This window comes from Babylonia areolata, chromosome 19 (genome assembly GCF_041734735.1).
Source record: "Babylonia areolata isolate BAREFJ2019XMU chromosome 19, ASM4173473v1, whole genome shotgun sequence".
In the NCBI taxonomy this organism is placed as follows: Eukaryota; Metazoa; Mollusca; class Gastropoda; order Neogastropoda; family Buccinidae; genus Babylonia; species Babylonia areolata.
Genome location: NC_134894.1, coordinates 54,427,630 through 54,440,628, shown reverse-complemented (window position 1 = coordinate 54,440,628; position 12,999 = coordinate 54,427,630). Strand labels below are relative to the sequence as shown.

Here is a 12,999-nt window from a genome sequence, read left to right as displayed (position 1 = left end):
TGTTCAAAATGTGTATTAATAATAATATGTATGACTTGCACTTGCTTTTTCTTTCCGTTTGAATATAAGATTTGCATGCTGCCTCCGACTAACGTTTCGTCTTCTTCTCTCTCTGTGTGTGTGTGTGTGTGTGTGTGTGTGTGTGAACGCGCGCGCGTGAATTGGGCAGTTGTTGACAAGATCAAAGAGAGAATGATTCAGCTCCATCAGTGATAAATCACAATTGTCAAAAATGACTGCTCTCTCTCTCTCTTACCCAGTGTGCATGACCAAACACGTTACAATTACACACACACACACACACACACACACTATTGTTCTCTGCCTCTGAGCATTCTCATCAATCCTTTTGTCCTCATTCATTTTCCCGCACTTTTGTTGACTCACTTGTGACAACAAAGTGAGTCTATGTTTTAACCCGGTGTTCGGTTGTCTGCGTGTTATGTGTGTGTGTGTCTGTGTGTCCGTGGTAAACTTTAACATTGACATTTTCTCTGCAAATACTTTGTCAGTTGACACCAAATTAGGCATAAAAATAGGAAAAATTCAGTTCTTTCCAGTCATCTTGTTTAAAACAATATTGCACCTCTGGGATGGGCAAAAAAAATATTAAAAAAGAAGCCAAATTGTATGCAAACTGAATTTACTGTTATATATATATATATATATATATTTTTTTTTTTTTTTTTTTTTTTTAATTCTCTAAACTAGGCACTTTGATCTGATATTCTGACACAACAACAAGAGTAGTCATTATTATCATTTTTTGTTCAAACAGGAACTTCTTTTGCTAAACATGGAAGTTATATTTATTTTGCAAACGTTTTGGTGCAGATAGTAAAAAAGGGAAAATAATCTAATTAATGCTAGGGGACCTAATTTGCTTTAAACTGATCTTTCTCATCTTAAACATTTTTATACTCAATACATAAAAAGCTTGTGTGTTTTACTCTCAGTGTACAGGGCTTTCACTGTGTTCATTCGCCCAAGTGGTCTTTTTCGGAAAATACTAAAATCAATACGACGTATGGACTTTATAGATCTATTGGCTGAGCCCTGAAGGTCATGGGCAAAAATCAATTGCGTACACATATTTATACACATTCAAAGCGCGTGCTCATATTCTTCGCGAATGCGAACGACGCAATTTTGTTTCAAGTTGTTGACCTGCCCGTTCAATCCTATATTCAATGGACAATACACGATAACATGTGATGGAAAGTTGGAGAAGGAGACCATTAAATATTTATTCAGAGAAAGATTTGTGAACGCCTCATCACTTACTGGATTATGCCCCAAACTGCCATAAAAATATCCACAGAATCAATCGGAATTCTCAGTTACTACATTCCCGGCGGGTGTGTTGAACTTGTACATCAATCTAGATCTAGAGAAAACGGCTAAATGTTGCAATGTGTAATTGCGGCGATAGCCACGTCTCCTTTACCGCGGACTTAAAAAGAATTTTTTATTGCCCTTAAAGATTTTTTGAATGTCCAAGATACACCAGAATAATATGATTTAAACAGTGTTCTCACTGCGAATACCACAATCGATTTATCGCCCAAAAGTATGTTTAAAATATTAAATTTTAAAACGTCAGTTAAGGAGCCACGATAGTCTAATGGGTAAGACAGTTTCTTCTCACCCGAAAACGCGAGGTTCGAATATGATTAGGACTTTTTTTTTTCTTTTTCTTTTTTTTAAACCCGAAGCTTTATATTTAATTATAATAACAAATACAGAACACATTTTAACTATTATATTTTTTTTAAGTGTATCACAAGTGAGTCTTGAAGGCCTTGTTGTTGTTTTTAACGCGAATCATTTACATTTTAACATCAACCTCCAACCCCACCCCACCCCACCCCCAACCTCCACACACTTCACCCCAACCACCCGCCTTCCCACCGCCCCTCATTTCCGATTGTCTGTGCATCGTTCACCTGACGTGTTGTGACTTGTGCAAAACTGGCACACTCATTCGCCAAAGGAAGAGACCCCCGGGGATAAGGGACTTAGGGGTGACCGGTTGGAGGTGTCTGCAGCCTAGCTGCCTGCGCAGTGTGAAAATGAACGATGATGATTATGCGAGCATGGTGCTTCCGTGCGGGAGCAATGTATACAGTCTGTTGGAAGGGTTCGAACATACACGCAGGAGGAAAGGAGGGAGGGAGGGAGAAAGGGGGTGCAGAATAGAGTGGTGCAGTTTTGTTTCCAGTTTCATGGAGGTGTCACTATGATACACATACTCAACAGCACATCTGCTTTAAAACATGTGGGTTTTGTTTGTTTTTTATTTGTGTTGTTTTTGTGTTTTTTTGTTGTTTTTTTGTTTTTTGTTTGTTTGTTTTTTTAGGGGGGGGGGTGTTTTTTGTGATGGGGGGAGTCGGGGGTGGGGGGGGGGGTGAGGGGAGGGGTTGTTTTGGTTGGTTGGTTTTTTTAGCAGATGCCTAACTTACGCATAAACCTAACATTCTGGTCAGACCATGAGGGATGGGGCGCAGTGGGATAAAGGCGGAGACGAAAGTGTTCTCAGGTTATTGTTTTTCTATCTCTCTGTCGCGTGACACAGACCGCTGTGAGTCGGTATCTGAACGCTTTTCGTGTGTGTGGGTGGATGGGGAAGGCGTGTGTGTGTGTGTGTGTGTGTGTGTGTGTGTAAAGCAGACTCTCGTCGATTCTTAACTGTCGAGCTCGGAAACAGATGCTTGTCAGTTTCTATTTATTCGATTCAGATCTTGTTATTTGTTCTCTCTCTCTCTCTCTCTCTCTCTCTCTCTCTCTCTCTGTTGTTTCCTGTTGAGTAACAGTCATAGGAGCGGCTCTCCAGCCGAACTCGTGATTGCTTCCAAGTGCTACTATAATTGTCTATGGTACGAATCTGTGAGGCGTGTCCCACATATCATTTTACCTGGAAAAGTTCAATGCATCCCTTCCTTTGTGCCTTTTTTGGTCTCTTTAGAGTCTGGGATTGCTCTATGCCCAAATGACTCTCTCTCTCTCTCCCTCTGTGGTTCACTCCCCTGTCTCCCCCATCTATCTTACTCTACCTCCCTCCTCTCTCTCTTTCTCTGTCCATGTGCGTGGGAATAAATCAGGGGTGACATTTTTGGAATGGTGGTTATGTTGGCAAAAATTTTGTGTTTTCAAGGAAAGGAGGGAGGGAGGGAAGGGAATAAAATATTTACATGTGGGTGGGTGGTGTGTGTGTGTGTGTGTGGGGGGGGGTATCTGTGGTCGCACACATCTGGGGATTGGTTCCCTGAATGACACATCACTGTTAATCGGAGTATGTCACCACATTTGATGGGACAACAATCAGTTCCCAACAAAGACAAACTGAGGAAAAACACTCCAACCCAATTTCTTTACCCTTTCTGTGGGGTGATGGGAAAGTAGAGGTAAGTGGTAGAGTGGATTGGGGGGCGGGGGAGAGGGGGGGGCATAGGTCCATACGTTGTTGATCCTCTATTTCTCTCCCTAATCTAACTAGCTCACTGACATTTTGCTCGTTGAGCCCCCACACCCCCACAGGCTAAGTCGTAACTAACACACACCGTGTTGCATTGTGAAACTGATGGAAAGAAATGTATTATGAATGGCACTGAGGTGGGGAAAGCAGGGGAAATCCATTGTGCGTAATATTCACGCAGCAGCTTACATACAATGACACAAAGTCAGATGGAGGCGGTGGGGAAGCACATGCGTGGGTAGGTGAAGAGGGAACCAGATCTACGTTGCTGGCTCGTGTGTGTGTGTGTGTGTGTGTTTATCACCAATTTCATATGTTTCAATTGCTGTGAACGTTTAACTTAGTGTGAAATACCATGCTGTATCTTTATATCCCCCATGCCTCCAAAAGGGGTCAAAGGTTAAATATTCTTGATATGTGTGTGTGTGTGTGTGTGTGTGTGAATGTCTCCCGTACATTTTGATGGTGTCATCAGCGTGCCACTTCAGGTTTCCACTCGCTTACAATTCACACATGAATGGAGAAAAAAAATTCAATGTTGGCGAAAGTAAAATATTTCTGTTTTGTAGTGACTCACTTTCAACAGCAACGAAAAATGCAGAGCAAAGTCGGTAACCATCACACGACCCCTGACATAAAAGATGTTTGGAGTCCTATTGCGTACTTTTGATACTTCAATGTTTCCCTTTGTCAAATGAGAACAATATTTCTTACCAGTTCTCTACTTGAAGAGGGTAGTATTAAGGATACTGCCCTTATCTTGGCAGAGCACTATAGTTAGGATACTGCCTTTATTTACTGAGAACAGTATCAAGAATACGGAAAACACACGTAATAATTAATTACTGTTAACGTTCCATTGATCAAATGCATATAATAACACACGTAATAATTAATTACTGTTAATGTTCCATTTATCAAATGCATATAATTATTTAGACCCAAAAACATAGGCCTACCGCAATCTGTACAAATCGGAAAACAAGACTACACTGTACATCGACAATTCTTAATCCCTAATATGTGCAAGCTTAGCAAGCTAGCTATCTTTCCCAACACATTCTCTCCTCTTCCGTCCACCGGTTATTTCATGACTTCACTTTGAATCTAAATTGATACATTTGTTTGCTTATTTCAGACAGTTTATTGATTTTCTAAATCTGAAAGTTTCTTTTTCTGCGAGATGCGATGGAGCCAGTTCACGGACTACCCACTAAAAAAATCATCTTTTTTTTTTTTTTAAGACAAACAATCTGCTGAAAAAAATGTTGAATGTGTTTCAGTTGACTGCCTTGCTGCGTGTCTTACCTTTTCTTGTCAGACACCATATCACGGCCACAACTGGATCGCTGTTTTCTGTGAAGCACCAACGTCTATAGATCTACATTTAGATCCAACTTTGTCGGACTGGACATGTGTTCTGACTATTTCTTTATAAACTTTCTGAACAACGCAGGCTCATGTTACTTGTCTGAAGTGTTCTATCGTACACCAAACATCCTGTCGTCTGCGTCCAAGAAGAAAAGACAACTCTGAAAGAACAGGGTAAAAAAACAAACAAAAAAAAAAAACGTGGCGTCTGTTCTAAAAAGGGAAATCAACTCTTACCAAAAAAAAAAGTGTGTGTGTGTGTGTGTGCGCGCGCGCGTATATGAATATGTGTGTGTGTGTGTGTGTGTGTGTGTGTGTGTGTGTGTGTGTGTGTGCAATATGATAATAGATTTGTCTTCAGAGTTGCACAAATGTGTGTGTGTGTGTGTGTGTGTGTGTGTGTGTGTGTGCCTGTCTGTCTTTCTGTCTGTGTCTGTGTCTGTGTGTGCAATATGATAATAGATTTATCTTCAGAAGAGTTTTACAAATGTGTGTTTGTGTGTGTGTGTGTGTTGGCTGGGTTAGTTGGTTTGTTGTTGTTTTTTTCCTCGTGTGTGAGTCTATGTAATAAAATGCTTCCGTTGTCTGTGTGTCCACATGTGGGGGAAGGGGTGGGGTGTCCATGGTTAATTTGTCAATTTCATTTTACATAGAAATATTTTGGCAGTGCCAAATTTAGATTAAACGTAGAGGTAAAAAAACAACAACAACAACAATAAAACACTCAGACACATTAGGTTGTAAGCTTCCAGGTTGAGCCATATTTCCGGATCGGGAGCGGTTTATTCCGCTTAGCCTCCTGCTTACGATATATACCTAATTGCTCCGTTATCAGCAGAAACAACTTTCGGTTCGACAAACGCTCGTTTCTGATGCTGAGGAAAAAAAGTAATATCATCTGGATCGTCATGAATTGTTAACCACCCACCCCCATCCTTCTCCATCACTCTCTACCGTCGCCGTTGTGTGTGTGTGTGTGTGTGTGTGTTGTGCAGCAGGAATCACACGTTTACCATGAACTCTCTCTCTCTCTCTCTGGGTTTTGATAACACTTGGCTTGAACGCACACCCAAGGTGGTTTTATACTGAAACATCCACGCTCTTCCCTTGTCCAATGTGTCGGTTGCAAAGGGAAGATGAAATGCATTTGTTATTTAACTGTAAAGCATATGATGATATTCGTGAAAATGTGTCGTTTTCCATGCACTCTCTCTCTCTCTCTCTCTCTCTCTCTCTCTCTCTCTCTCTAATATCATCAGCTTAGATGAACAGACTATAAATAAATAAACGAACGTACTGCAAGGTGTAAAGATATCATTGGTGCGTTGAAAATGAATTACGATGACGATACAGTAAGATAACTTGCCATGTGCATTGCTGAAGCCTACAGTATTCGTAAGAAGAGTAATTCATGTCAATGGCTCAATTTCGTTGATAGAAAAGGAATGCATTTGTCTTCATGAACTTGAGTGGTCAAGTGTCAGTTTATTTGACTCCAAATATTTTTCGTTTCTGTTCTATTTTGTTTCATTATTTTCATCATTATTGTTTTGATTTGCACCCCCATGTCACTAGAGCTGTGTAGCTAATGATGTAAAACCTTTCAGTGTTCAGTGTTTAATGTTCTCTCTCTCTCTCTCTCTCTCTCTCTCTCTCTCTCTCTCTCTCTCTCTCTCTCTCTCTCTCTTTGTAGGCTCTAATGATAAATTATGAATCCCTGCATTATCAGTGATAACAAGACCAGCGTTTGTACCTCACCCATGAAACAGAGACGATGCATCCAGCCTGCCTTTCAAAACGCGCATATAATCTAACCATAATCACTTGCCAAGAGCGAGGACACCATTCATATTCTTCCAGCAATACGAAGGGAATTGTATTGCCATTTTCCACTTCAAGCAAGCAAGCAATCGCTATGATATTTTCAAAACACTTGTTATTGTCGCATTTCTGTCTGTAATAGGATCTGGAGTTGTCTGCTTCTGAGAACGTTTGTAGATAGGGAATAAGACATACACAGAGAGATACAGAGAGAGACAGAGAGAGAGAGAGAGAGACAGAGAGGGGGGGGGGGGGTAAACGAAACGAATGTTATTTCATGAGGGTAGTGAAACAAGGATTGTTACTTTTTTTCTTTTTTCTTTTTTATTTACATTCAGCCCTCAAAACAGAGCAAGAGAGAGTGATTGTAAGAGGGAGAGAGAGAGAGAGAGAGAAAGGGGGCGGGGGGGGGGGGGGGGCAGACAAACAGACAGAGAAAGGGGGAGGGGGGAGACAGACAGACAGACCTATCTGTTTTGTGCACCAACCGGCGTCATTATGGAGTTCGCAGGAGTTTAAAGAGTCTGCCATTGACTGGCTACACTGCTTGATAAGCAACAGACGAAAGTAATGCATGTGTGTGTGCGAGCATATAAGTGCTTGTCCATGTGCGCAAGTGCGTGTATGTAAATGTAAAAATTGCCTTAGCTTCCAATTGCCGGGAATTTGAAATCCCCACAAGGGGCTGAGAGTCCAATTTCACCGTGACTGTCCTTCAGTGGTAACTAGTTACTTCTAACTTTTAACTGTCATTGTCTCCAGAAGGGTAACTGCAACAACGTACAATTGGAAGCTGTCCAGTGCGATTTCCACACAGGATCTCTCCCTGCAAACGGCAAGGCGCTCAAGTACAGTCCATACCCCCCTCCACCACTGAACACGTATGTCATTATCTCCCCTATTCTGCATTTTTAGTAACATTGGAGTTTACAGGAGACACACACGCCAGGTGATGCAGCCTAGGGAGACAGGATAACCAGAAAAGTAGATGGGGAGAAGGGGAGGGACTGTATCGAACACGACATTAGCACCACTAGAACAAAACACGTCAAGTCGGGCAGCGAATTTGTCCTCCCTTTTGGGGGGGAGGAGGAGGTGAGGGGAGCGGATAGGGGTGGGGGGGAAGAGATGTCTGTGGTTCGAATTCAACATTTCTGATGCAAGCTTGGCGGGCCAGGCGGAGCATCCCGTCGAAATTCACAGGATTCGCATACCGGTTCAGCAGATCACCGCCGTCCAAAACCTCAGCGACTAGTCCTTTGGCCCAAAGCCGATACTTCCACAAAGTTTAAGAAAAACAAAACAAAAACGGCCATAACATTTTGCGTCATCCCTCGGACAATGCCTGTAAACAACCGAACAGACTGGATGACAAGAAGAAGAAGAACAAGCACTTCTTTGGTTGAGGTGAAGAAGGGGGCGGTTGTTTTCCATCGTCACCTTCATGGAATGAGCAACAGGTCTTCCATCGGTGGAAGCCTTTTCTTTCTCCCCATCTGGTTCACATCTTTTGAGAAAGCACATGTGCGCTTTTGTTCTTCCGGAAAACACGAGAAAGTTTTTTGGGGTGACATTTTTTCTTGTGTCATTTTTTAGATAACCAGGGTAAACGTTTGAGAGAGCGAAGAGGGCAGAATATCTGCCCTTCACCACTTTCAAAAACAGAGGCTTGAGGAAAGAATATTTCTCGTACGTTTATACTGGTTGAGGTCATTGAGTTGTTTTTGTTTTTCAACCAGAGAATGATAGATTTTGAATTCTTAAAGTCAACTCTTAATTGTACTTTTACCTAAAGTGGAATTCTGAACTGCCACCAGAAAAAAAATCCAGCTGATTAGCCTATTTGTCATTACAATCGGAATAAGATATCGATCGGCTGATGTAGGTGTGCTTGTAAGAAAGACTATCGATCCACGGTCTCTCAATGAAAAGGCATTAAGATGACCGTGAGAGTTTTCCGCCAGCACCAGCTACTAAGTAGAGGTGAGTGAGCCATGTTTGACCTCAGACGGACAGACAGGGATTACACGGTCGAGTACCACTCACTTCACGGACGCGTCTTGCACAGTGTTGTTGGAATCTCCTCACCGATGCTGCAGACAAGCCTGGAGCCTGGTTGACGCCGTGGTATAATCGTGCTGAGAGGAGGCACCCTACGTAAGCCTGTCACGTAGTCCCATACAGACCAACTGACCTCAGAAGCATCCTTCTTCAGCGTCGTCATCTTCTCTGATCATCATGAAAAGAAGAATATAAAAACGGACTGTCTCAAAAGGCTGTGGTCTCTCAGGCCCTTTGTGATGGGGATCCCAGTCCGGATTTCTCCTCCCTTCCAGTTCCATGCCCGCCACAGTTCGTGTTACAGCCCTTCTTTTGCTAGCACACTCATGGATAGCAGCCTGGACGAAAGGACGTAGTTACGGTTTCTCTTTTCAGGAATGAACCCTCACTGATTTAGGAATCCGCACCAATCAGAGCACTAATCAGAACACTAATTATTGTCAGATAAAGCGGATGTTTTTGTACAATGTTCGTTTCATGCGTTTGTGTGAATAAGAACAGGTATTATCGGACACCACCAAAGTGATTCAGCAACAGTGTGTACAAGGTTTTCTCTAACAGGGGGACTTTGGCGGACTGACGTTCATAGCTCCTTATGAAGTGCAGAGGCCGGGGTTTTCACAGATCTGACCAAAGATACAGCTGTGCACAAGGAAGTGGTAAGCGTGGCCAAAATGCACTGAGAGGCATGGAAATGTTCTTTATTTAAAGTTCTCTCTGAAAAAAAAGGCAAGTCAAAACCGCATTTCTATGCAAGGCGGCACGGCAACAAGTTTATTTCACGTGCCCCCCCTGGGAGCATTGAAACAATGCACACACACTTTTCGCCGGTTTTCCCCTCAGTTCACAAGAAGGCATGGATGACGTTTGAGACATAAAAAAAATAGACATACTAAGGTGTTTGGGTGGGGGGTGTGGGAGACAGAGATCACATGTCTGCACCGACACAGACACGTATGCACGCAGTCTAGACATGCGTCTGAGAGCATGTTTTGCTTCTCGTCTCGTCCTGCACGTGTAAAAGCGGGTTTTCCACAGTAAAGGGGGGAGATGTGGGGGCCAGTGGGGCGGGGGAAGGGGGGAGGGTCAAAGCGACTGGTCTTTGTGATTCACTCCCGTTGGTGCTGTTTTGCTGTTTTACATTTGAACCAATCAGAAAACGTACCACTTTTTGACAGCTGTTTTGCTCTTGTGTGTGTATGTCCGTCTTCTGATGTTTGTTTTCAATTGTTTTCTTTCCCTTTTGTGTTTGCATGTCTCTGATTTCCAGACCAGAATGGCCGTGCAACATACATACATGCATACACCGATGCATCCACATGTATGTATGTATGTATGTATGTATGTGTGCACGTGTAATGTGTGTCTGTGTGTGGTGATCTATGAGAGTGTGCATGCGTGCGTATTGCTGTACAATTCACGAGGAAATTGCGCTAGGGCCAAGCATTGCATTAATCAGCAGCTTTTAACTTGGAACAGCAATACATCTATATACCTGAGAATCAGTTGGTGTGTGACTGGGAAAAGGAAGACCTCCACTTGTTCATTGACAAATTGTTTGTCTCAGGGCATTTGTGTTACACATGTATGTTTATATGTATTTATGCACGCATGAACAGTGTATAATACACAACCGAAATGCATGTTTGCATTCCATGTACGTCATATACAACGGAGTGTGGATAAATCAGAAAATAATCCAGACCACAAAAATCGCATTCCTCTATTAGCTTCTTAAAACCTGAAAGACGAAGTTTCATTTTGAAATTTTTACTTTTTTCATTTTATATGTATGGTAAAAAATATGTTGGTGTAATCTTGTTTTTTTCTGGAATAAGATTTTCTTTCTTTTTTTTCTTTCTTTTTACATGTAATTCGCTTTAAAAAAAATCTTAAAAAAGTAATTAAATGTATTTCCATGACAAAAAAGTCGTCATTTCTTGTCCTCTATCAACATGACTGTAATTGGGGTTATGCTTTTGGATGATCAGGTCCATAACACTCTGTTCTCGAACAATGGGTGTTTGCATTTTGATTGAGCAACACATGATTATAGTCTGTGTCAACGGTTTTCAGTAGTAAAGCTTTACTGAATAAAACTGATTGCAGTCCTGTTCCCAAGCTCTCCTGTCAGAATTGACAGGATTGGTAGACATACGATCTTTTTCTCTGTCTCTGTCTCTGTCTCTCTCTGTCTCTCTGTCTCTGTCTCTCTCTCTCTCTCTCTGGGTTTTGAGCCCACCCTCCCTCCCTGCGCCCTCCAGCCCCTTCCCGTCTCTCTCTATATGCATGAACGCGCACATGCACGCATCAATGTGTCTGTCTGTCTGTCTGTCTGTCTGTCTGTGTCTGTGTCTGTATGTTTTTGTGGGTTTCTTATTTCTTTGTTAAAAAAAAAATGTGAGCTTTAACTTCAACAGTTTGATCAACCTGCCAGTGGTGAAAAGTTCTCAACAATTTAACCATGGGCAATATTTCTGAGTGTGACGTGAACAAATCACCCTCCGTTTGACTTTCGAGCCTTAAAAATACTCTTCTAACGTGAGGCATTATTAACAAGATAAAAAATAAAAAATAAATTAAGTCTGCCTGCCAATATGGTGTTTCCAGAGAAAATGATAAAGACAGAGAGCGGGAGAGGGACAGAGAAACAGAGACAGAGATAGAGACAAAGACAGGAAAAAGACAGAGATAAAGAAAGACAGGGGACAGAGAGAAAGAGACAGAGCGACGATAGATACGGAGAAATTAGAGGTGGGGGACTGGGGGAATGAGAGGGAGATGAGAGAGGGGGGACTGGGGGAATGAGAGAGAGATGAGAGAGGGGGGACACACAGACACCGAGAAACAAACACAAAATGCGAGAAAGAAAGAGATCGTTTTCTCTTCTTTGGGGAAAACTAAACAAACATACAAACAAATCGCACACAAACGCATGCTTTGAACTGGCCACAGGAACGGGAATTTCCGTTATCAACGCTCCAGCACAAGAACTTCGTATGCAGTAGTCACACTGTGACACCAATAAGCATTGACGTCGTAGATTGATCAATAAGTCTATAGACCAGAACGTTTGTGTCACATCTTTTGGTGTTTAACAAGAATAATAACAACCTGAGGAATAGGTTTAGAAACCCTAACGTTTTGTCAAAATACAAGTTATTTTCGTCTCGTTTTGCTTTCATTATTCGTTGTTTGCCCTTATCATTTGGTATAACATATGCTTAGTTGAACAGATACTTTTCTTATTCCCCAAGATAAGACGAATCGAAAACAATAAGCAGGTAGCTCAACAACGGGAAAACGTTTACGTGTGTTTTCCCTTTGTTATCTATTCGTTTAACGTAGCTCTCCATTCTACGCCTGTCTGTTTTTAAATTAATTGAACACTTTCATGTTATCTTTGTTCGACTTGGTTTCCAGTTTTAACGTTGTTATCACTGTAATGTCATTTTCATCCCCTGGTAGCACACTGGAATTGTGAGCTGTGACAATTTCATATCATCAAATTTCATAATTACTGTTATATATGTTTTTCGAAAGCTTTTTATTCATGCAAAGAAAATGATAATTGCGAGCAATTACAGTGAAACACATAATTTACATTGCACAGATGGCAGTGGCAAAAAGCGAGAGAGAATGTTTACACTTTTTTTTTCTAACTTTTATCGACGTTACTCCAACTCTCGGCTTGTTGTTTCACACATTTGAAATCGTCCTCTTTTTTTTTTTTTTTTTTAAACACAGCGGTCATCATGATCTTTACTTTCCTTTTTAGTTAAACATTTCATGGAATCAATGCAACACACACACACACACACACACACACACACACACACACACACACACACACACACACACACACACACACAATTTAAGAAAAGAAAAAGGAAAAAAACAACAACAAACAACAACAACGAACATTGAAATGATACGATGCAAACACGAACAGGATTTTTTTCTTTTCTTTTCTTTTCTTTTTTTTTTCCCCACTGCCAAACCCCCACCCCTTCACTTCAAACGGTTGAACGGAGAGATACAAACGGTTACTACTCACAGACCAAACAGTCATCCTCCAGGGGAAGAGTCCTCCAGTGACGTCAGACCAGCGGCTGGCGGGGCGAGTCACACAGTATGAGTGTGACTTGTGTGTGTGAGAGAAGAGTGAGTGTGTGTGGTGTGTGTGCGTGTGTGGATGTCCACGTGCGCCGCTGGGTCCGCTGACAAAGTGAGCGGCTGCCTCTGACCGTCTGCCTTTTATGGGCAGAGGG

The 12,999-nt window shown here is 41.9% G+C and overlaps 1 protein-coding gene across 9 annotated transcripts in view; it reads right to left on the bottom strand.

The window, feature by feature from the left end:
* The window catches only part of LOC143294363 (uncharacterized), a 78,358-nt gene that overhangs the window by 38,209 nt on the left and 27,150 nt on the right, over positions 1-12,999 (bottom strand). For 2 of the 9 annotated variants that reach the window (XM_076605822.1, XM_076605827.1), the window contains exon 1: positions 12,786-12,940. The exons of the other annotated variants lie outside the window; for them this stretch is intronic. In XM_076605822.1, coding sequence (XP_076461937.1) covers positions 12,786-12,800 — 15 coding nt within the window. In that variant the 5' untranslated portion in view covers positions 12,801-12,940. Of the gene's footprint in view, positions 1-12,785; positions 12,941-12,999 lie in introns of those variants that run through there. 9 annotated transcript variants of the gene reach the window in all.